Raw genomic sequence first — 26,445 nt, forward strand, 5'->3', positions numbered from 1 at the left:
TCTTAGAGCAATATTTCGATGTGTTACAAACGGAATGACAAAGTTAATATAACCCCATCCTATGGTGGAGGGTATAAAAAAGTGTTGTTCCACCCAGACAACGCACTGTACCACAAGTCATTGAGAACGATGGCAAAAATTCAGGAATTGGGCTTCGAATTGCTTCCCCACCCACCTTATTCTCCAGATCTGCCCCCAGCGACTTTTTCTTGTTCTTAGACCTCAAAAGGATGCTCGCAGGGAAAAAATTTGGCTGCAATGAAGAGGTGATCGCCGAAACTGAGGCCTATTTTGTGGCAAAACCGAAGGAGTACTACCAAAATGGTATCAAAAAATTGGAAGGTCGTTATAATCTCTGTATCGCTCTTGAAGAGAACTATGTTGAATATTCAAACGAATTTTGACAAAAAATGTGTTTTTCTTTGTTAGACCTGGGACTTATCAGCCAACCTGTTACGATATGCTTCGCTCATTGAATCAAATTCCATTTCGATCCATTGACAATAGGGATGCTAGCATTGTTATACTCTTCCCAACTGGGTAATATACCTTTCGATAGATATCACGCCGAAGCACAATTATTATTCACTTAATAAATGAAGAATAGTGTAGGAGCCACCGTGGTGCAACGGTTAGCATGCTCGCCTTGCATACACAAGGTCATGGGTTCGATTCCTGCTACGACCGAACACCAAAAAGTTTTTCAGCGGTGGATTATCCCACCTCAGTAATTCTGGTGACATTTCTGAGGGTTTCAAAGCTTCTCTATGTGGTTTCACTGGAATGTGGAACGCCGTTCGGACTCGGCTATAAAAAGGAGGTCCCTTGTCATTGAGCTTAACATGGAATCGGGCAGCACTCAGTGATAAGAGAGAAGTTCACCACTGTGGTATCACAATGGACTGAATAGTCTAAGTGAGCCTGATACATCGGGCTGCCACATAACCTAAGAATAGTGTAATCGGAGAGATCACCAAAACCAATTTTTGTTACATATTTTATTCGGATTATCTTCTAGAGACGAAGTAAAGTATTTTTAGTCTCGATCTAAGTAATACCAACATTGTATATTGGATTCCTTGCAGTAATGGCTCATATACGTAAATTTTCTCATATCCAGTATTACAATGTATATTATTGTCTTATGTATTATACTATTGTATTATAGAAATTCATATGATATCTAACTAACTCATACTATGCTAACTAACTTAGTACCTTCAACATCATCATCATCGCCATCGTCTTCATAATTTGCATTAAATTTCACAGCAAAGCTTCTTTAGCTCCATGTGTAACCATGTTTCCATGCCATGTTCGGATACACACCAGATACACCATCGTTTGTAGTTTAGAATGCTGCTGGTCTAACAAAACTCTAAAAATTCCAAGACACCAGAAACACCCCAATTCTAACCATACCAGTATTGATTTAACGAAAATAAAAGAGTTCCCAAATATATATCTCTATTTTGTGTTACTGTTCACGTTTCTTGTTCATGTTTTATGTTAACTTTTCTCAATATATTCGAGAGAAAAATAGTTTTTGTATATGTCCAATGTTTTGTCAGTCAATGTTATAAACCGTTACCTACTATGGTGTTCCATAATTCTGTTGTTCAGAAATGTAAATTAGAATACAATTTAATAGTTTCCTCATTTTTATCAAAAACTAATAAAATATATTTTTATTCGGATACATGATTTTGTTCGTATTTATTTCATAATTCATAGATAATATTTCATATTAAACGTCCACAGCCAGATGGAATTTTCAATTCGCCCAACGGACATATGTATAGTTAGGCGTGTATAGATTTGTATATGGGTTTTTCTTTTCAATTACTCAATTCATCAAGTTCCTTAATCTTCTTTGTCGATAAAGCTCGTATAATAATTAATTACAAATAAAAATATCTTCATTTTACCTTTTGTTGATTAGTATTCAAAGCCTGGAGGAGCTACTTCATGTATCTAACCTAAATCTTATATCTAGCATAACACAGAATCTGAGATTTGTTCGATTTTAAAGTTCAAATAATACTTATTAAATATGAATCGAGATTGTATACCTAAAGGGTGATATGGTCAAAATTTGGTCAAGGGAAAACGCGTGTAAATCGGTGAAATCGTTTACTTAAAAAATCAAATTAAATTTCTTTTTCAAGTTCAATTAGTATAAAATTCAGGAAAAATATTCAGTTAGGCTTTCGCTTTTCCAAATCCGAATTGCCGGGCCTCACGCTTGACACCTGCCATCAGATTTTGTACAGCCACCTTGTCCACCTTCTTCGCCGCAGAAAGCCAGTTTGCCTTGAACTGCTGCTCGTCCTTAGCAGTTTTTTTGGTCTTCTTTAGGTTCCGCTTGACAATAGCCCAGTATTTCTCAATTGGGCGGAGCTCTGGCGTGTTGGGAGGGTTCTTGTCCTTGGGAACCACCTGCACGTTGTTGGCGACGTACCACTCCATGGTCTTTTTACCGTAATTGCAAGATGCCAAATCCGGCCAAAACAGTACGGAACAACCGTGTTTCTTCAGGAAAGGCAGCAGACGTTTATTCAAACACTCTTTCACGTAAATTTCTTGGTTGACAGTCCTGGAAGCTATGAAAATGCTGCTTTTCAAGCCACGGGTACAGATGGCTTTGCAAACCAGATATTTCTTTGCGAACTTTGACAGTTTTATGTGCTTGAAAATATCTGCTACCTTTCCCCTTCCTTTTGCCGTATAAAACTCCTGTCCCGGAAGCTGCTTGTAGTCGGCTTTGACGTAGGTTTCGTCGTCCATTACCATACAGTCAAACTTCGTCAGCATCGTCGTGTACGGCCTCCGGGATCGCGCTTTGGCCGTCGTATTATGTTTATCATCGCGATTTGGAGTCACTACTAGAGGTGTGCACGTGACACGAAATTGTCGTGACTCATGAAAATTGTCGTGACTCACGCGTGAGTCGTGAGTCACGCTCATGGCAACGGCGTGAGTGTGCGTGAGCGTGAATAACATACCAAAATGTCGTGCGTGAGCGTGAGTCACGAAAATATTATCTTCGTGAGTGTGCGTGAGTAAAGATTTACGCTCACGAAAATAATCCCGCCCCCCGACATAAAACGCTTAAGACTTAAATTCATTTACAATTTTAGTGACACCTGGGATGTTAAGAGTGTAATAACGCTCTCGATTTTAATAATGCTCATGTTTTCAGACACGTCGCTAAGGTAAATTACTCAAAAAATTGTTCGTGAGTCACGACATTTTTCGTGAGTCACGATATTTTTCGTGAGTCACGGTATTTTCGTGAGTCACGACATTTTCGTGCGTGAGTGTGCGTGAGTACACATTTTCTTTTCGTGAGTGTGCGTGAGCGTGAGTTCTACCAAACAATATCGTGCGTGAGTGTGCGTGAGCGTGAGTAAAATACTACTCACGTGCACACCTCTAGTCACTACCTTCTTGTAAGTCGATAGTCCGGCTCGTTTTTTGGCTCGATGCACGGTTGTAGACGATACACCCAGCTTATTTGCGGCATCTCGGAGAGAGAGGTTAGGGTTTCGCTAGAAACTACCGGCAACTCTCTTTGTCGTCTCAGCGGCTTCCGGTTTTCGATTTCCCCCCCGATCCAGACTTCCTGGCTGTCGACAAACGTTCCCCAAACACTTTAATTACATTTGTAACGGTTGATTTGGCAACTTTTAGCGATTTTACCAGCTTTGCGTGCGAGTAGCTCGGATTTTCGAGATGCGCGAGCAAAATTTTGATACGCTGCTCTTCTTGCTTGGACGGCATTTTGACAACTGAAGAGTGAATTCCAAAATCAAAATAGGAGCAATATTCTACACACACACACCTTCAAAATGAGGGGTGTTCAGGTTTTTTAAATGCAAAATTGAAAGAAATACGTCAAGTTTATATTGACTAAATTTTGACCGCATCACCCTTTATATAATTATAATAATTAAAGATCAAGCAGTCAAAGTCTAAAGGTTGTTTTTATGACCTATTTTTGGTCATAAAAACAAACAAACTCCCCTCGTATAAACTAAAAATCTACTTCGTCAACTTGACCTCTTAGAAGATATACTTTTGATCCAACTTTATCAAAATTAGAAAATAGAGAATATAAGATAAATTGGTCTGCCACCCTTATATTCCTTAAAACTCTCGGTTTAAATCGCTAACGCCAAGAAAGTACATATCTGATTGATATAATATCATCTGTTTTTATATAGCGGGGTGGTAGTAGTTCACAATTCGGAAGTTGTCTCGAGTCTAATAATGGTTGAGTTCAGTTCGAAACCTTAGTGGTTGAACTGTAGCCCGAAATCGGTGTGAGTGCCACATATGCCGAAAACTCAATGATTGAAATGCAGATCTACTTCCTAGAATTTCAAATGCAGATTTAAGGCTCTATGATTGAATTGCAGGTCGAAATCTCAGTAATTGAAATGACCCCAGAAATCTGAGTAACTTAATTGCCGCATGGACCCTTGATTGAGTTGGAGTTCGAAATCTCTGTTATTTAACGGTGGTTACACTGCAGGCAGAAATCTCAAAGGGCGAATCTTCATGGATTGTAGCATGTACCACGGGAGCCACCGTGGTGCCATGGTTAGCATGCCCGCCTTGCATACATAAGGTCGTGGGTTCGATTCCTGCTTCGACCGAACACCAAAAAGTTTTTCAGCGGTGGATTATCCCACCTCAGTAATGCTGGTGACATTTCTGAAGGTTGATACCTCAGCTTCTCTAAGTGGATTCACTGCAATATAGAACGCCGTTCGGACTCGGCTATAAAAAGGAGGTCCCTTGTCATTGAACTTAACATGGAATCGGGCAGCACTCAGTGATAAGAGAGAAGTTCACGACTGTGGTATCACAATGAACTGAATAGTCTAAGTGAGCCTGAAATATCGGGTTGCCACTATACCAAACCTCTGGTCTCAACTGTATGGCGATCCCTTAGAGTTTGGAATTCACACTGAACGGCAGACGTAAACCTCAGTGACTGAATTGCAGGCCCGTCCTAAAGGTTTGAATTCAGGCCAAAACTTTAGTTGTTGAACTATTCGCTGGCCGAAATTTCAGTGTTTCCCCTGCAAACCGAGACTCCTGTGATTGTACTACAATCCGAAACCGCAGTGACTGAACTATGGGGGAAGTCGCCAAAATTTCAAATTCAGGCTAAATCTTAGTGGTAGCACTGCAAACGGAAATCGTAATACAGGACCAATCTTCAGAGATTAAAATACCTGAAATCTGAGCCATTAAATGACAGTGGTTGCACTGCAAAATGAATCTTGAATGTTTAAATTGGAAAATGAAACCTCAGCGATTGATTTGCCGGCCGAGCTGAACATGAACATATTTAAAATGCAGGCCTAAGCCTCCTTGATTGTATGGGCTTCATCGCAACCTCAGTCCTTTGGTCTCAACTGTATGCCGATCCCTTAGGGATTGAAATTCATACCGAAATATCACTAATTGAACTGGAGAGCGAAATTCAGGCCGAAACCTTAGTGGTTCAAGTGAATTGTATGCCAAGCTACCAATGAATAAACGGCAGACCGCAATCTTGGAGATTGAGCCACAACCAGAAATCTCAGTGCCTGAACTGAGGACCAGCACTTTAAAAGTACTTTAGCGGTTGAACTACTGACCGATACTTCATTGTCTACACTATAGTCCCCAGTGAATAAACACCAAGTTGACTTTGCAGGACAAGTATCGAGTGATTGAATTACAGTGTCAACGGCAGGCCAAACCGATAATGTTTGAAATCCCGGTTGGAACCTTAGTGGTTGAGCTGCAGCCAAAAACTCAGTTATTGGCCGAGTCAGACTGATTTAACTGCAGAACGAAATCACAGTGGTTACCCGAGACCTCGGGATTGAAATGTAGACCGAGTCTTGAGTGATTCAACTACATCTGAAACCTTACTTACTACATCTTAGTCCTGTTGAACTGCAACCAGAAATCTGAATGGTTTAACCTGAGATCAGTGTCTGAACTGTACATCGAGTTTATAAGACTATTTATAGCAACATACCAAACAGCTCGATGTTTGAGGCTCACATAAAAGTGGTAGAACTCTGGCTTTGGGTGTGCCGTTATTCACATATCTCAGAAGGTTTGCTTTAGATTTTTCATTATGAGTTCACCTATTAGCCCATGTAACCCAGGTTCTTAAAGTTGATAATGGCTGTATTTCTTAAATGGGCTTAATGTTAATAAATGCTGCTTCAAAAGTCGCTATTATCTATTCAATAAAAACAAGTACATACGGCCGTCAGTTCGGTCAGGCCGAATCTTATGTAGCCTCCACCATGGATTGCGTAGAAACTTCTACACAATCGAATTACTTGGGTTGTGGGAATACTTGCCGATAAGCATTTTCACATCGCCTTGTAAACTGTAAGTTAGTCGTGGTATATATTAGACAAAAAAGCAGATTAAATACGTATATAATTCAATTGTTGATCGGTATATATAGGAAAGTCTACAAATATTACAATCCGATATGAACTTTTGCGCGGTAATTAGAGAGCCAGAATTAAAATATGGGGGTCGCTTTATACTATACTATATTACTATATTAGTGTATATAGTTCCGTTAAATCGATATGGACCAATTTTTGTGTGATTGGGGATCGGTTTATCTGGGGGCTATATATAACTATAGACCGATTTGGACCAAGTTTGGCATGGTTGTTAGCGGTAATATACTACACAATGTACCAAATTTCAACCGAATCGGATGAATTTTGCTCTTCCAAGAGGCTCCTGCGATCAGATCTGGGGATCGGACTGTATGGCGAATCTATATAATTATAGACCGATATGGATAAATTTTTGCAAGGTTGTTGGAGACCATGTACTAACAACACGTGCCAAATTTCAACCGGATCGGATGTATTTTGCTCCTCCATGAGGCTCCGGAGGTCAATCTGAAGATCGAATGATATGGGGGCCAAATATAATTACGGACCAATATGGACTAATTTTTTCATAGTTGCTAGAGACTATATATTTACACCACGTACCAAATTTCAACCGGCTCGGATGAAATTTGCTCCTCTAACAGGCTCCGAAGATCAAATCTGGGGATCGGACTTTATGGGGAATCTATATAATTATAGACCGATATGGATAAATTTTTGCAAGGTTGTTAGAGACCATGTACTAACAACACGTGCCAAATTTCAACCGAATCGGATGAATTTTGCTCCTCCAAGAGGCTCCGGAGGTCAATCTGGGGATCGGTTTATATGGTGGCTATATATATTTATGGACCGATATGAACCAATTTTTGCATGGTTATTAGAGACCATATACTAACACCACGTACCAAATTTCAAACGGATCGGATGAATTTTGCTCCTCCAAGAGGCTCCGGAGATTAAATCTGGGGATCGGGGGAATCTATATAATTATAGACCGATATGGATAAATTTTTGCATGGTTGTTAGAGACCATATACTAACAACACATGCAAAATTTCAACCGGATCGAATGTATTTTGCTCCTCCAAGAGGCTTCGGAGGTCTGGGGATCGGTTTCAGAATTTCACCACGACCCAGAATATATATATATATATATATATATATATATATATATATATATATATATATATATATTTATATATATATATATATATATATATATATATATATATATATATATATATATATATATATATATATATATATATATATATATATATATATATATACTTTATGTGGTCTTAGACCAATATTTCGATGTGTTACAATACTAGTTTAGATAGATATCTCTCTGCCCCTTCAGAGACTTAACCAGGTATGAGGCTAAGCTTATTGGACGGAAATTATTTGGACCCGACTAAGTGGATTATGCAGCATTAAGAATGAAAAAAAAACTTTGGTCTCCCTCCATTTCTGTGGCGAAAAAAACGGTTAAGGCAAAGTGTGATTTTGTGAAAAAATGATTTCGCCTGACTAAGGTTATATCTAAGATATCTTGTGACTCGTATTTTCCCCTATATCTCACGAGGGCAAAATTAAGATTATTTTGTATTTAAAATGAGACCAAATTGGCATGGCAGATTCTTTGCTCATTAGGCCTCAGATTCTGAGTTTTTTTCGAATTCATAAAAAATCTTGGAAAGGCAAACCCATTAAGACCAGTAAAGCAAAATATTCTAAATCTTTCATTTTCTCTTCTTCTATTTTCTAAAGTCATTCGATCATCGCTATCAAATTCAGTCTTAATAACCATCGTTTGTGAGCAGTTGTAAATCTCTTATATTCTTGTTTGATTGCCTGACTTGGTATTCAGCATGTAAACTTTCGTTACGACTTCATTTCTTCTCAAATATCACCTGAAAAAAAAAACTGAAGCAATTTTTTTTTCATAATTTTATTGTAAATATTTTGAACAGAAATATAACCTCAACTCAATTACAATTATTATTCCTTCAACTTTCTTTTGTATATATTTTTATCAAAAAAAAAAAATGAAAAAAACTGTAAAAAAAATTATACTACCCATACAACAAACAACCAATTCATCAACCAAACCCAAATTAAACCCATGAAAAAATCTACGAATTTTTCCCCCAATTGATATTCAACGACTATCAGAATTCGATCCCGATTTCTCAAGTAAATCTTCACTTAAAAGACGTGGTGGCATTTGTATCTTTGTCGATGAGGAAGAAGTTGAACAAATGCTCGATTCCAATGGGGCCACACAGCTTCACCACAATGGCCTTGGTGATGACGGCGATAGTGGGGTAGGCGTTGGTGTCACCAAGTGTCTAACATTCAGTACCAATAGTTCGTTTACATCCAAGGGCCAAAAGCGTAGCAAGTGCCTCTATTGTGGGGCCAGCTTGAAAGCCCAACATCAACAGCAAAAGGAAAATAACGGTCACGATAAGCAAATGCCACAGACAATGGCACAAAAGCTTAGGTATTGGCATTCGAACCGGAAACAGCGACCAACCGGATGTCAGTGTGGGGCCAATGGTGAGTTTTGAGATTTAGACAAACACCAAGAACATCATCAACAACAACAACAAAATCACAAAACAAAACAGAAATTAGAGAGAGAGAGATAGAGAGAGCATTCATGTAGACAGCAATGTCATTGCCATTGTTGTTGTTGATATTTTCGAATTCACCCACATAAACTCACAGCAAAAACATCTACAACAACGAATCAAATACAAACATCAAAAACAATTTAGCAACAATCAACAAACGCAACAACAACAACAAGCAAAACCCTAAACAAAAACAACTCAATAGACACCTTGTTGTGTTAAACTTTTGCACATCACCTAGCCAAACAATAGGGTGTATCGATTTTTATTAGCCTCTGATTACACCATTATTTCAATTTTATTAAAATTTATATTTAGAGTGATGAGAAATTTATTTATGTTTCACAATGTATTTGAATCTACAATGGAGTGTGAAAAAATATTTAATTAAAATCTTAAACCATTCAAAATAATCTGATAACTTTAGGGCCTAGTGGACGGGTTTCTACTCAACTTTGTAAGCGGGAATTTAGAAGGGCACAACACAAAACAACTTCTGAACTGATTTTGGTGGGGAAATGTTAGTTTTGTCAGAGAAGATGGCGATATACAAAGACGGTATGATGTGACCGATGTGTAATGCGACAAAGTAAAACGCTATATTGGCCTTTTCATTGCTTATTTATTTTTTCCCCCAAAAGGAAGAAATAGCGAAAACAAAACATCAAATTTTAAAATTAGTTTAGATATTTTTCTAACTCGCTAGAATTTTTTTGCCACAAATTGTAACATTCAAAATGCCAAAAAAGCCGCTGGACGATAGTTATTATCCCAGCAAAAAAATGGAAATGCTTCTAAAGGCACTTCCAAAAATGTTCTCTCAAAGATGTTCTTTATTTTAACTACTCAAGAAGTTCTTTTAATTCAATTTTTTGTATCTCGCTTTTTTCAAATTTTTGAAAGGATACTTAAAATTTTTTGTTTCAAATAGGTTAAAAACAGAATAAGGAGTAATAAAATGGAAAAAATTATTAAATTTTTTCGAAAAAAAATGCTTAATCCATTCTAGAAAAATTGCCAATTTTTGAAAATATTTGATTTCAAACGTTTCAGACAAGCGGTACAATGCTTTAAAATCATAAAAAAATATAAAAATTATTTATTTGGCAAATTATTGCAAAATTTTCTAATTTACATCCAAAATACTGAATTCGGATTACACCCTAAGAAGTGCTGCAAATTCAGTGCAACAGCATTTGAAATGGTGGACATCCGTCCTATGACAAGCCCGTGTTAAATTCATCGCTTCTGCGCCAATTTTTCACCGCTTCCGGATCCAAAAAGAACATTTTCACAATTTTTTTGGCGCCGCTTTTTTGCTGGGATGCTGTATTTTGGTCTATTCGCGACGAAACGTCGTCTTAAGATGATCAACGCATTAAAACTAATGCCACAGTTGGTAGAATTCATCCAAAAATTTTTGATTTTTTACTGCTTGGTAGATTGGTAGAATCTTTCATGTTTTGGTAGATTTTACAAAATATTACTCTCCACTTAAGGGTACTTCACAAATTTTCTATAGATATAAAATTTTGACAACATTTTCTATAGAAATAAAACGTGGACAACATTTTCTATAGAGATAAAAATTTGAACAAAATTTTCTATAGAAATAAAATTTGGGCAAAAGTTTCCATAGAAATAAAATTTGGACAAAATATTCTCTAGGAACAACATTTTGACAAAATTTTCTCTAGGAACGAAATTTTGACAAAATTTTCTCTAAGAATAAGATTTTGACAAAATCTTCTCTAGGACTAAAATTTGGAAAAAATTGTCTATAGAAATAAAATTTTGGCAAAATTTTCTATAGAAATAAAATTTGGACAAAGTTTTCTTTGGTAATAAATTTTGACATATTGTTCTCTAGAAATAAAATTTTGGCAAAATTTTCTTTAGCAATAACATTTTGGCAAATTTTCTTTAGGGACAAAATGTTGACAAAATATTCCCTAGCAATAAGATTTTGACAACATTTTCTATAGAAATAAAACGTGGACAACATTTTCCGTAGAAATGAAAATTTTAACAAAATTTTCTATAGAAGTAAAATTTGAGCAAAATTTTCCATAGAAATAAAATTTGGACAAACTATTCTCTAGGAACAACATTTTGACAAAATTTTTTCTAGGAACGAAATTTTGACAAAATTTTCTCTAATAATAAGATTTTGACAAAATGTTCTCTAGGACTAAAATTTGGAAAAAATTGTCTATAGAAATAAAATTTTGACAAAATTTTCTATAAAAATAAAATTTGGACAAAGTTTTCTTTAGTAATAAAATTTTGACAAAATGTTCTCTAGGAATAAAATCTTGGCAAAATTTTCTTTAGCAATAACATTTTGGCATATTTTCTTTAGGAACAAAATGTTGACAAAATTTTCTCTAGGAATAAGATTTTGACAAAATTTTCTATAGAAATAAAAATTGGACAACATTTTCTTTAGAAATAAAATTTGGACAAAATTTTCAATAAAAATAAAATGTTGACAAAGTTTTCTATAGAACTGAAAGTTTGACAAAATTTTCTCTAGTAATAAAATTTTGACAAAATATTCTATAGAAATAGAAATTTTCTATAAAAAATGTAGAAGGTGGACAAAATTTTCTATAGGAATCAAATTTTGACCAAATGTTCTATATAAATAACATTTTCATAAAATTTCTCATAGAAAAGAAAATTTTCTATAGAAATAAAATTTGGACAACATTTTCTCCAGGAACAAAATTTTGACAAAATTTTCGCTAGGGATAATATTTTGACAAAATATCTCTCTAGGAATAAGATTTGGACAAAATTTTCCGTAGAAATAAAATTTCGTTTAAAAACCATTGCGTTGACTAAACTACAAGATTAGCTTAACCAACAGAGGAAAATAATCTTTATCAAATTTATAAAGCCCTATAGACTGCAAGATGGTTGGATGGACGCACGTTACGGAATTACCACATTCCTCATCAGCATACTCTACTTGCAGCAAAACTATCAACAAATTATCAGAATAAATTCGGGTAGTTCACAAAACCCAAAGTAAACCACACTTGAACCTTCGGAAACGTGCACCCATCCAACCATCTTGCAGTCTATTCGGCTTCGCCCAAATAATTCAAAACATTCTTTTCCTCTGTTGGTTAAGCTACTTTTGTAGTTTAGTCAACGCAATGGTTTCTAAGCTGAGATCAAAACAACAAATATGAAATAAAATCTTGACAAAATTATCTCTAAGAATAAAATTTGGGCAACATTTTCCATAGAAATAAAATTGGGACAAAATTTTCTACAGAAATAGAAGGTGGACAGAATTTTTATAGAAATAAACTTTTGAGAAAAGTTTCTCTAGGAATGGTGACGAAAATTCTCTATAGAAATAAAAATAACATAAATTTCCTATAGAAAATAAAATTTTCTATAAAAATAAAATTTTGACAAAATTTTCTATAAAAAATAAAATTTTTAAAAAATGTTCTTTAAATTTTTTTAATTTTCTATAAAAATAAAATTTTTACAAAATTTTCTATAAAAATAAAATTTTGACAAAATTTTCTATAAAAATAAAATTTTGACAAAATCTTCTATAAAAATAAAATTTTGACAAAATTTTCTATAAAAATAACATTTTGACAAAATTTTCTATAAAAATATAATTTTGTCAAGATTTTCTATAAAAATATAATTTTGTCAAGATTTTCTATAAAAATAAAATTTAGACAAAATTTTCTATAAAAATAAAATTTTGAAAAAATTTTTCTATAAAAATAAAATTTGGCAAAATCTTCTACAGAAATAAAAGTTGGACAAAATTTTCTGTAGAAATAAAAATTTGAGTAAATTTTCTATAGAAATAAAATTTTGAAAAAAATGTTCTACAGAAATAAAATTTGGACACAATTTTCTATAGAAATAACATTTTGTAAAAAAATTTCTATAAAAATAAAATTTTGAAAAAATTTTTCTATAGAAATAAAATTTTAACAAAATTTTCTATAGAAATACAATTTTGACAAAATTTTCTATAGAAAAAATTTTTGACAAAATTTTCTATAGAAATAAAAATTTGAAAATTTTTTTTTTATAAAAATTAAATTTTGAAAAAAATTTCGATAAAAAATTTGGCTTATGTTTCTATAAAGTCAATATTAATACAAAATCTTTAAAAATTTTAATTCTCGTTAGATCATACTATCAAACTCCATTAACTCCATAAGTTTTCCGTTGTTTTAGATCTATAAAAATAAAATGTTGTCAAAATCTTCTACAGAAATAAAATTTGGACATAATTTTCTATAGAAATAAAATTTTGAAAAAAAAATTTTCTATAAAAATAAAATTTTGAAAAACAATTTCTATAGAAATAAAATTTTGAAAAAAATTTTCTATAGAAATACAATTTTGACAACATTTTCTATAGAAATAAATTTTTTTATTTCTATAGAAATAAAATTTTGACAATTTTTTTTTTATAAAAATAGAATTTTGAAAAAATTTTCAATAAAAAAAATTTGACTTATGTTTCTATAAAGTCAATATTTATTCAAAATCTTTAAAAATTTTAATTCTCGTTAGATCATACTATCAAACTCCATTACGGATAAGTTCTCCGTTTTTTAGAAGTAGCAATTTTCCCTTGCTACTTCAAGGAATATTTATACAACCAAATAAATGTTCGCTATTAGAAGTGATCATAAAGTAATAAAAAAAGACTTCTAAACTAAAATAATAAATCATTTCTCTTGAAGAACATTTTTTTCATAATAACCACAAAATTTCGAACAAAAGCTGCAAAATAAGATTTTTTTGGTAAAATTTTCTACAATTTTTAGTAGATTTTTTTGGCTCGAATGACGTGGATGAAATACGGATGTTTTAGTGGCCATTGCGCCGTAGAAATGAAGCGAAGAACTTCCTTTTTAAGCCATTCTTGCTAAGTGCGTCGGTACTGAGTCCACGCTACATGAAATGTCCATGGTCTGCGGCTGAAATGTTTATTTGTCCAGGTCTTCTATACCGCCTTTGGGATATTTTCCTGATAATATTCGGCATTTATTACGGCGGCCAATACCATTACTATCGGAATAGCTTGGGTTTTGGTGGCCCATCAAAGGTACGCATTTTCAGCAGACCTCTTTGGCTACACGGGCGAAAAAGACTGTTTTTCATATGTTTGGGTGTAAAAATTATATGTTTGGAACTCAATTATTTTAACACAATATTTTTAAGTGCAAGCATATAATGTTCATAAACTAGCATAACATGTTTGGGACATATATGTTAATATGTTAGAACATATTATGTTTGGGACATAAACTGTTTGTAAATATAATATGCTTAGATGCAAACATATATTAATTTAGAAATAGCCTATAAACACCAACCAATTGACGCCTTAAAAATATATCCACACAAAGAAAATTTCATTAAAATTCTTTTCTACCCGTGTATGCCCTGAGGTGAAACATAATATGTTTGAACAACAAACATATGCGTGAAGCAAACTGTGTTTGGGGTATATGGCTTCTCATTGGAGGAAACCAAATTCGATAACTGGCCACTTTAGTGTAAGCGAAGCAACCCTTTTGGCTATTTCTAAGTTTTTTGTGTACATCGGTAAGCTCTTTCACTTTTTAGATATACAATGGTTCTAGCCCAAATCTTATTTTTTAATATGTGTTACATTCGTCTTCGAAATATGCTCATATGCAGGTTTTTCACCACTGGGGCATGGATTTCGATCAAATCTGGCCTTTACTTTTTGGATCATTTCTGGTGTTTTTACCGCTTTACCGGGGCATAGTAAATTTGCCATTCCGTTTGTAACACATCGAAATATTGGGAGGTTTCACTGTATATTCTAGATCGTGGTGAAAATCTGAGTCGATCTAGCGGTGTCCATAGCAAATAACTATAGACTTGAAACTTGGCACAAAGAGTTGCTATAGTCGGATGGTATTGCAAACGAGCTATAACCGACCATGGTGGTATATAGGATCATGTGGTGTTACTATATGCCCACTAACAACCATGCAAAAAATTGGTTCCTATCTCTCATCCCAATATTTGAGCCTCTTAAAGGATTAAATTTCATCTGATCCTGTTGAAATTTCGTCACCACATGGTCCATATCGGTTCATAATTCCATATAGTCAAAAACTAAACCTATCTCCAGATTTGACCTCCGGACACGGTTGCCACTCGTGTCAAAAATAATCTACTTAAAATTTAAGAAAATTTTACAAAACATCTACCAAATGAAAAAAAAATCTCATTTTGAAGTTTTTGATCAAGTTTTTGTGTTTAGTATAAAAAATTGTTTTTTGTTTTTGAAAGAAATGCCTTACATTGAATTTATAGAAATTTGTTTCAAACTTTTATTTCTATAGAAAATTTTTGCAAAATTTTATTTTTATAGAAAATTTTTGCAAAATTTTATTTTTATAAAAAATTTTGCAAAATTTTATTTCTATGGAAAATTCTGTCGAAAATTGTACTCCTACAGAAATTTTTTGCAAACTATTTCTATGGAAAATTGTTTCAAAATTTTATTTCTATAGAATTTTTTGCAATTTTTTTTTCAAATTTTTTTTTTCTATGGAAAATTTTTCAAAAAACTTTATTTGTGTAGAAAATTTTTGGACAATTTTTTTTTTCAAAGAAAATTTTTGCACAATTTTTTTTTTTGTATTTCTATAGAAAATTTTGTCAAAATTTGATTTCTAAAGACATTTTTTGCGAAATTATTTCTATAGAAAATTTTCGTAATATTTTATTTCTATAGAAAATTTTGTCAAAATTTTGTTTCTATCGAAAATTTTGTCAAAATTTTGTTTTTATAGAAAATAATTTTTGCAAAATTTTATTTCTACAGAAATTTTTCCAAAAATTATATTCTATAGAAAATTTTTGCGAATTTTTATTTCAATAGAAAATTTTTGCACAATTTTTTTTTTTGTATTTCTAAAGAAAATTTTGTCAAAATTTTATTTCTAAAGACATTTTTTGCAAAATTATTTCTATCGAAATTTTTCGTAAAATTTTATTTCTATAGAAAATTTTGCTAAAATTTTGTTTTTATAAAAAATTTTCGCAAAATTTTGTTTTTATAGAAAATGTTTGCAAAATTTTGTTTTTAGAAAATTTTTGCAAAATTTTATTTCTATAGAAATTTTTCCAAAATTTATATTCTATAGAAAATTTTTGCGAAAATTTTTTTCAATTTTTTTTTCTATGGAAAATTTTTCAAAAAACTTTATTTGTGTAGAAAATTTTTGCACAATTTTATTTCTATAGAAAATTTTTTCACAATTTTTTTTTTTGTGTATTTCTATAGAAAATTTTGTCAAAATTTTATTTCTATAGAAATTGTTTGCGAAATTTATTTCTATAGAAAATTTTGTCAAAATTTTATTTCTATAGAAAATTTTGTCAAAATTTTATTTCTAAAAACATTTTTGCAAAATTATTTCTATCGAACATTTTCGTAAAATTTTATTTCTATAGAAAATTTTGTCAAAATTTTGTTTTTATAGAAAATTTTGTCAAAATTTAGTTTTTATAGAAAATTTTTGCAAAATATTTCCAAAATTTATATTCTTTAGAAAATTTTTGCGAAATTTTATTTCAATAGAAAATGTTGTCAAATGTTATTTCTATCGAAAATTTTTGCACAATTTTATTTCTATAGAAAATTGTTTAAAAAGTTTCGCAGACAGTAGCACATTTGTTTTACTTTTTTGTTCTTACTAAATTTTGAGCTCTCATTTTTACAAATAAAGTCTAAATTAACTTAACCATTATTGTATCTATCTAAATTGCATCAAAAACCATTAACATTTCAGAAGAGATTTCATTTTAAATCTATAGAAAATTGTCTCTGTATATTTTGTTATGAATCTCAGGTTAAGATGCAATTTTATTCAGAATACTATGACTTATTTATCCACAGGACTTGAAATAAAAATCGATACTCCTTCCCTAAAATACAAGCAAAATTTTTCATAATAAATTCTCTGCATTTGCAAACTTAAAATAGTAGCACTTTTTCCCATATAAATTCTGAATATGCTACCACTGTTTTAACTGCTTCTGCTGTCATATGATTATATTCATCTAAATTGCATCCAACCCCCCTTTTTTGAGTTTTCTTTCGCTTTTGTTTTATTCCAGAATTGCTCTTACTTTACTCCTTCACTTCAGCTATCGCTATCATTTCAGCTTTTTGTGTTAGTTTTGCTACCAAATATAAATGTTTAGCAATTTAAAGTAAATTGCTTATTTAGCTCATATTCACTTTAAATGGATACACTTTCTTTCATTTATTCATGTTCCATAATCTTAGAATATACATCAAGATGCACCACTACGTTTGTGCTTTAATACACGCAGTAACCCTATCCGATGATGGCTGTTTTTTTTTACATCCACCACCCCACACTACTCTGACCCAACACTTTGATCTGCCGTATTAAACGCAACGACTTAGTATAAAAGCACAAAGTACACAGAAGAAGAGAAAGAGGATTATTTTGTGAAATATAATAAATAATAGTTGTACAACCAGACGAAGAAGAAGAAGATGAAAATAAGCGTAAAAGTAACTAACATCAAGTTGTCCCGGTTCTTTTCCCTTTGAATGCACATTCCGGATGTTTGCTTAAACGTACACTTAACCAGCTACACTGTATTGCTGTAACAACACCTTGTCCTCAACACAAAGTTAAATGGTCTTTCTTTAATACCCTCTGTTAAATGGCACAAATGGTTTAAAATGGTAAAATAGCTCTCTTGTACTTGGTGTTGTGGTGTTGGCATAAAAGGATGATGGTTTGAAATAGAAAATGAGATCTTGTATATAATTCACAGGAGGGAAGAAATTAACTTAAATTGTATTATATATCACTACACTGAAAAAAATATTGTCGTGAGGTCAAAGTTTCATGTCCTTAACAAGTATATACGGCCGTAAGTTCGGCCAGGCCGAATCTTATGTACCCTCCACCATGTATTGCATAGAAACTTCTACGAAAGACTGTCATCCACAATCGAATTAATTGGGTTGTGGTATCTTAAAACTTCTTAACATCGTTTTCTAAATTGTGAGTTAGTCCATACGTGGTATATATTAGAAAAAAAAGGTATGTATAGGTAAGTCTACAAATAATTACGAATCGATATGGACTTTTGCACGGTACGTAGAGAGCGAGAATTGAAATATGGGGGTCGCTTATATGTGGGCTATATACAATTATAAACTTGATATAGACCAATTTTTGTGTGATTGGGGATTTATTTATCTGAGGGCTATATATAACTATAGACCGATATGGACCTAGTTAGGCATGGTTGTTAACGGCCATATACTAGCACAAAGTACCAAATTTCAATTGACTCGGATGAAATTTGCTCCTCCAAGTGGCTCCAAAATCAAATCTCGGGATCGGTTTATATGGGGCTATATATGATTATGGACTGATATGGACCACTTTTGGCATGGTTGTTAAATATCATGTACTAACATCACGTACCAAATTTCAACCGAATCGGATGAATTTTGCTCTTCCAAGGGGCTCCGGAGGTCAAATCTGTGGATCGGTTTATATGGGGGCTATATATATAATTATGGGCCGATGTGGACCAATTTTTGCATGGTTGTTAGAGACCATACACTAACACCATGTACCAAATTTCAGCCGGATCGGATGAAATTTGCTTCTCTTAGAGGATCCGCAAGCCAAATCTGGGGATCGGTTTATATGGGGGCTATATATAATTATGGACCGATGTGGACCAATTTTTGCATGGTTGTTAGAGACCATATACCAACACCTTGTACCAAATTTCAGCCGGATCGGATGAAATATGCTTCTCTTAGAGGCTCGGCAAGCCAAATCGGGGGATCGGGACAATATTTCGATGTGTTACAAACGGAATGACAAAGTTAATATACCCCCATCCTATGGTGGAGGGTATAAAATACGAATGCAAAGTTTGCTTAGCATAAAAGACGCATTTCTCTATTATAAAGTTTTTTTTTTTCCTTGTACAAAAGTCGATAAACTTTTCAATGAAGTCGTATTATCCTTATAATTAAGTGATTTCACTTAAAAATGGGTATCATGACATGAAAAAAAAAATGTTTTGGCTAAGGTCAACTTGATTTAAATGATTCAGAAAAATTCTTTAAATTTAATGAAATTGTCTTTAAACGTTTTTTACTTTATACATAGCATAATTTCTACTGGAAGTCGACTCTTAATTTGGAAAATAAAGTTGTCGTTAATTCGTTTTTAAAGGACTTTAATGAAGAAAAAAAGCTGAAAAAGCGAAAAATTAAAATTTGCTTCCTAGAAGCATGTACACAAAACCCAAATTTAAAAAAGAATTGTGTATTGAAAGTATCCTTATTTGTATTCTCCGCTTCTTTGGCTCGGAATCAATACCAAAATTGTCAAAGTAAAGACAAAAACAAAATCATTATATTCCTAAAAAGTTTTGGAGGATTTTGAGGAAAAATTTAGAACATTTTGTTTTTATTAATTAGGGGTAATGTTGAACACTTGGCTACCGCAGAACACTATGAACACCTCAAAAATCGAATCTACACTAAAAAAAATTGAACCCTATACGTATTTAACTAAAGCCGATTTAATTGAATTTTAGTTCCTGGAATAAAATTATTACGTTTTAAGAATGTTTCCATGACTTTAATATTTTTTGTGAATACGATAGTTAAATTAACTAAAACAGGAAAAAATTGTACACAAATGTGGCATAAAGATTGAAGAATTTCTTAAAATTTTTAAATGTTACCAATAATGCTCCCATCATGAACTTAGTATGGCACTAAAGACATTTTTAACCTATGTTGTTAGCACCTATATTACCTGTTTATTTTCATAATTCATTATGATTGTAAATATATAAATAAATAAATAAATAAATAAATAACGACATTTTTGCAATTTTGAACTCCAATTTTTTCCTTTACACGAAATTTTCTTTTACAAGTGAAAAAAAATAATTACGTCTAATAAAATTTCTTTATTTTGTCGTGACAACTGCATTTGTAATACAGTTTAGTTAAAATTTTTTTAATTAAAAAAAAAATAATTTAAAATTAAACTAATTTTTCTAAAATTATCCTAACTGTTGCTTCCTGGTGGATTCACTGTTTTTTGAGTGTATAATAACCACGTTTGCCACAGTTGGTAGAATTCTACCCAAAGTGGTAAATTGTTTACTGTTTGGTAGATTGATATAATTCTTGATGTTTTGGTAGATTTTGCAACTTTTATGGGAATCATTTTCTACAGAAATAAAATTTTGAAAAAATTTTCTCTGGAAAGTTGACAAAATTTTCTATAGAAATAAAATTTTGTCAAAATTTTCTATAGAAAAAAACTTGGTCAAAATTTTATATAGAAATAAAATTTTGAAAAATTTTTCTATAGAAATAAAATTTTAAAATAAGTCTTCTATAGGAATAAAATTTTGACAAAATTTTCTATAGAAATAAAATTTTGACAAAATTTTCTATAGAAATAAAATTTGGAAAAAATTTTCTATAGAAACAAAATTTGGTCAAAATTTTATACAGAAACAATTTTTTAACAAAATTTTCTATAGAAATAAAATTTTGACAAAATTTTCTATAGAAATAAAATTTTGTCAAAATTTTCTATAGAAAAAATTTTTGTCAAAATTTTTTATATAAATAAAATTTTGAAAAATTTTTCTATAGAAATAAAATTTTAAAAAAAGTTTTCTATAGGAATAAAATTTTGACAAAATTGTCTATAGAAATGAAATTTTGAAAAAAATTTCTATAGGAATACAATTTTTTTGTAGTTGTTGTATGGTTGACTTTTTAGTATAATTATTTGTAGAGATACCAATGTATAGAAATATAGTTAAAAAATTCAGTAAAAAGTAATAGTGTTTAGTGTAAACTCAAACGCAGTGGCGAGCAAGTCACTTTGTCTTATTAAAAATTGAAAACGTCCTAGTAAATTTTTGTAACATAGTTTTTACATATTTGTCTTTCTGTGTGGTTAATTTGTGTTTATTTTCTTTTAATAAAGTTAATTTCCCTGAGGATGGACAACGATGCTGTTCGAAATATTGGAAAGAATTAAAAATAAAACACTATAAAAAAACTAAGATTTTATTTTGTTTTATTACAACATGATCTCAGGCCACACTCTACAAGAAATAACATTTTGTCAAAATTTTCTATAGAAAAAAATTTTGAAAAAAAAATCTATAGAAATAAAATTTTAAAAAAGTTCTCTACAGGAATAAAATTTTGACAAAATTGTCCATAGAAATGCAATTTGAAGAAAATTTCTATAGAAATAAAATTTGTTTTGTCACAAATAAATTTGAAAAACATTTTTTTCCTCTGTTGGTTAAGCTACACTTGTAGTTTAGCCAATGCATGGTTTTAAGATGAAATACAAAACAACACGAAATAAAATTTTCAAAAAATGTTCTATAGAAACAAAATTTTTCTATAGAAATAAAATTTGGACAAAATTTTCTATAGAAATAAAATTTGGACAAAATTTTCTACAGAAACAAAATTTGGACAAAATTTTCTATAGAAAAAAAAATTTTAAAAAAATTTCTATAGCAAAAAAAAATTTTAAGCTGAAATACAAAACAACAAGAAATAAACAAGACAAAATTTTCTATAGAAATAAAATTTTGTCAAAATTTTCTATAGAAAAACAATTTGAAAAAAATTTCTATAGAAATAAAATTTTGACAAAATCTTCTTTAGCAATAAAATTTTGACAACATTTTGTATAAGAATAAAATTTTGACACAATTTTCAATAGGAATAAAATGTTTACTTCATTTTCTATAGGAATAAAATTTTGACAAAATTATCTATAGAAATGAAATTTTCTATAGAAAAAAATTTTATAGAAATAAAATTTGTTTTGTCACAAATAAATTTGAAAAACATTTTTTTCCTCTGCTGGTTAAGCTACACTTGTAGTTTAGCCAATGCATGGTTTTAAGCTGATATACATAACAACAAGAAATAAAATTTTCAAAAAATGTTCTATAGAAACAAAATTTTCTATAGAAATAAAATTTGGAAAAAATTTTCTATAGAAATAAAAGTTGGACAAAATTTTCTATAGAAATAAAATATTCTTAAAATTTTCTATAGACAAAAAATTTGAAAAAAAATTCTATAGAAATAAAATTTTGACAAAATCTTCTTTAGCAATAAAATTTTGACAACATTTTATATAGGAATAAAATTTTGACAAAATTTTCTATAGGAATAAAATTTTGACTTCATTTTCTATAGAAATAACATTTTCATATTTTTGAGTGTTGTTGAGCTATTTTATGATTATTCTGATTATTAATTTTGTTCGGCTTGAGGTCATAGAAACAATCGATTATTAATTTGTTTTAATATTTATTTCCAATATTTCGGTTAGTGCCACTAACCATCTTCTGGGAATTTGTATGTGAACGAAATTTTGACAAAATCTTCTATAGAAATAAAATTTTGGCAAAATTGTCCATGGAAACAAAATTTTGACACAATTTTCTATAGTAATAAAATTTTGACAAAATTTAATATAGAAATAAAATTTTGACAAAATTTTCTGTAGAAATAAAATTTTGACAAAATTGTTTATACAAATAAATGTTAGCAAAATATTATTATTTTGTTTGGTAGTTTTATGGTAAAATGTTCTCTAAATTTTGGTAGATTATTTTTAGCTCGAGTGGCAAACTGATAATAACCGTAATATACCACCCGATGCAAATCTAACATCGTACATGTTGGCGTATACGTTATTATTTATTTGAATAGAATAACTCATACAACATGGTGTACCGCAGTATCGAAATATTTCTGTGCGTGCGAATGTGCGATGAATATATCATACGTGAGCGTGAGTGAAAAATAAAATAAAATTTTTACAAATTTACACTCACAATCAAAATAATGCTCCAGTCCTTAGCTAATGTACTAATCTCGTCTCTTATTTGAATACTTGGTATTAATTTGGCTGGCGCAACATATTCTTTGTTTATTTTTTTACATTAGCCCATTTTATAATTTGAATTTTTCCTGAGTCACTTAAATTGTCGTGAATCGTACGAAAGTTTTCAATTCGTAAGTGTGTGTGTGAGTGCATGAGTGAACATTTTCCTTCGACAATGTTAAATCGTATCATAAGTGAAATAGAGACATTTTACAGAAGCCCCTATCTTATGTTATGTAGACTGAAGATGATATTTGTGCTCATTTCATTATTCTTTGATATCCTCTACTACACTTATGACTATATAATTCCGAATATAAAATCCAAACCGTGCAGTTTTTGCTTAATATAGTATGTTAACAAAGTACTATACCCTCAGAATGTCGAAATCCTCTTTAATGCATACTAACACGTTGCTGTATAAAAAAACAAACACACAGAAGAATTCAATGTTCAACTCTCAACAGTAGAATGTATTTTACTAACTCTCACTTCGATCTCTCAGTACTCATTAGAAGGCACGTACAGCATGTATGTTCAACGTTGAATGTTAACAACACTAGCCACTCACTCACCCCCACACTCACATAGTAGAGTACTTAACATAAAAGTAAGTATATATACGATAGTGTATGTGCGTGCATGGGATTTGTTATAAAGACCATTCATTCGCATATTCTTTGTATGTTTAAGAGAGTGCAATAATAAAATAAATCCTACCAAAAGTACTATTCACAAGAGTTCACGTTCACACTTCGTAGCACTCAAGTTGCAAGCAATGAAAGGATCAACAGATTTCTTATGCACACCACACACACACAGAGCAGTGTATACATACATACATTTGTGGAAAGAATAAACACAATAGTGCAAAGCATTTTATTTCTAACATTCGTATTTCTTTTTCAGTTTCCCCATGTTGTAGTTAAAAGCCATGTAGTATGGCTGCTGATGTTTTTCATATTTGTTACACAAACCTGTTGTTGATGTTGTTGTTTAGTATTGTTGTATTTTTAATATGCTTCAAAGAATTTAATATTTCTAATCCCTTATTCTCTTCTCCTTACCTTATGCTCAATCACACTCACTTGCACATACTTATAGTGTCTCTCATTCTGTCTCTCTCTCTGTTTTACTCTTTCTCTCTATTACTTATTTCAGACAAATGAATTAGCTTTGTTTTATTACCATTTGCTTTCCATTGTAACTGTTGTTGTTGAATGTTGATTGTTACCTTTGCATTTAATTTTATATACAGCTTTATTGCAATAAAAATAATAACCATAATAATAATCCTGACATTAGAAACCTTTAGAGCTATAATTATAATGATTATTATTCCTAATGAAAATTCCCATAATAATGCCATTGTTGGAGCTTATTATCTACTAGGCGATGGAAATGGTGATAGCATTTGAAACAACAATAAAGTTTTTGGAAACTTGTTTTATATAGCTGTAACAATTACTAGCAAATGAGGAATAAGCTTTTGTAATTCAAAAACATTGTAGGACTCCAGGAGGATTTAATAGTAGGATGTTGATGGGAGTATAATAAGTTTGTCATTACCTTTATAATACATCGAAATGTCTATTTCTGAACTTTTAATTAATACTTTCATCCTATAACAAGCTATAACTTTCATCCGATTTGATTGAAATTTGAAATATTGACGTAATTTAGGTTCTTAAAGAGTTGTGATTTTGTATATATCGGTCCATGGTTTGACATAGCCCTATATAGACCTATCTCCCAAAGCCATTGAAGTCCAAAACATTGAAAGAGCTCAACGATATGCAAAAAAAGGAGACTGAAAATAACCACGAAAGTGATCAGTTACCGAATATGCTTTTCTTCGATGAGAAGCCATTCCAAATTGATCAGTTTGTGAATAAGTAATAGGATCGGGTTTAAAATTATTTAAATTTAAATTTTTCTATAGAAGAAATAAAATTTTGACAAAATTTTCTATAACAATAAAATGTTGACAAAATTTTCTATAGAAATAAAATTTCGACAAAATCTTCTATAAAAAAAAAAATCGACAAAATCTTCTATAAGAATAACGTTTTGACAAAATTTTCTATAGAAATATTTGAAAAAAGTAGAAATAAAATTTTGACAAAATTTTCTATAGAAATAAAATTTTGACAAAATTTTCTATAGAAATAAAATTTTGACAAAATTTTCTATATAAATAAAATTTTGACAAAATTTTCTATAGAAATAAAATTTTGACAAAATTTTCTATAGAAATAAAATTTTGACAAAATTTTCTATAGAAATAAAATTTTGACTAATTTTCTATAGAAGAAATAAAGTTTTGACAAAATTTTCTATAAAAAAATCGACAAAGTCTTCTATAAAAATAAAATGTTGACAAAATTTTCTATAGAAATATTTGAAAAAAGTAGAAATAAATTTTGACAAAATTTTCTATAGAAATAAAATTTTGACTAATTTTCTATAGAAGAAATAAAATTTTGACAAAATTTTTTATAAAAAAAATTTCGACAAAATCTTCTATAAAAATCAAATTTTGACAAAATTTTCTATAGAAATATTTGAAAAAAAGTAGAAATAAAATTTTGACAAAATTTTCTATAGAAATAAAATATTGAAAAAAAATTTCTATAGAAATAATATTTTGACAAAATTTTCTATAGAAATAAAATTTTCACAAAAATTTCTATTGAAATAATATTTTGACAAAATTTTCTATAGAAAAAAAATTCGTATTATATTACATGTTAGCCTGATACCGAAACAGGCAATTGACGTCCAAATGCATTATATCTAATTATACAATTATTATTCGACACAATCTTCTATAAAAGGATAATTTTGACAAAATTTTCTATAGAAATAAAATTTTGAAAAATGTTCCATAGAAATAAAATTTTGACAAAAGTTTCTGTAAAAATAAACTTTTAACAAAAGTTTCTACAAAAATAAAATTTTGACAACATTTTCTATAGAAATAAAATTTTTAAAAAAATTTCTATAGAAATAAAATGTTGACAAAATTTTCTATGGAAATAAAATTTTGACAAAATCTTCTATAGAAATAAATTGTTGACAAAATAGATATTTTGGTTTGGTAAAACATTGAAAGAGCTCAACGATACGCAAAAAAAGAGCTCAACGATACGCAAAAAAAGGAGACTGAAAATAACCACGAAATTGATCAGTTACCGAATTTGCTTTTCTTCGATGAGAAGTCATTCCAAATTGATCAGTTTGTGAATAAGCAAAATGATCGGGTTTACAATTATTTAAATTTAAAATTTTCTATAGAAGACATAAAATTTTGACAAAATTTTCTATAGAAATCAAATGTTGACAAAATTT

General features: G+C 30.6%; 1 protein-coding gene across 3 annotated transcripts in view; it reads left to right on the top strand.

Moving 5' to 3' along the window:
- Positions 1–26,445, top strand: part of LOC142224564 (octopamine receptor beta-3R-like) — a 99,044-nt gene that overhangs the window by 62,197 nt on the left and 10,402 nt on the right. For 2 of the 3 annotated variants that reach the window (XM_075294364.1, XM_075294396.1), the window contains exon 7: positions 8,616–9,002. The exons of the other annotated variant lie outside the window; for it this stretch is intronic. In XM_075294364.1, coding sequence (XP_075150479.1) covers positions 8,616–9,002 — 387 coding nt within the window. The remainder of the gene's footprint in view (positions 1–8,615; positions 9,003–26,445) is intronic. 3 annotated transcript variants of the gene reach the window in all.

This window comes from Haematobia irritans, chromosome 1 (assembly GCF_050003625.1).
Source record: "Haematobia irritans isolate KBUSLIRL chromosome 1, ASM5000362v1, whole genome shotgun sequence".
Taxonomy (NCBI): Eukaryota; Metazoa; Arthropoda; class Insecta; order Diptera; family Muscidae; genus Haematobia; species Haematobia irritans.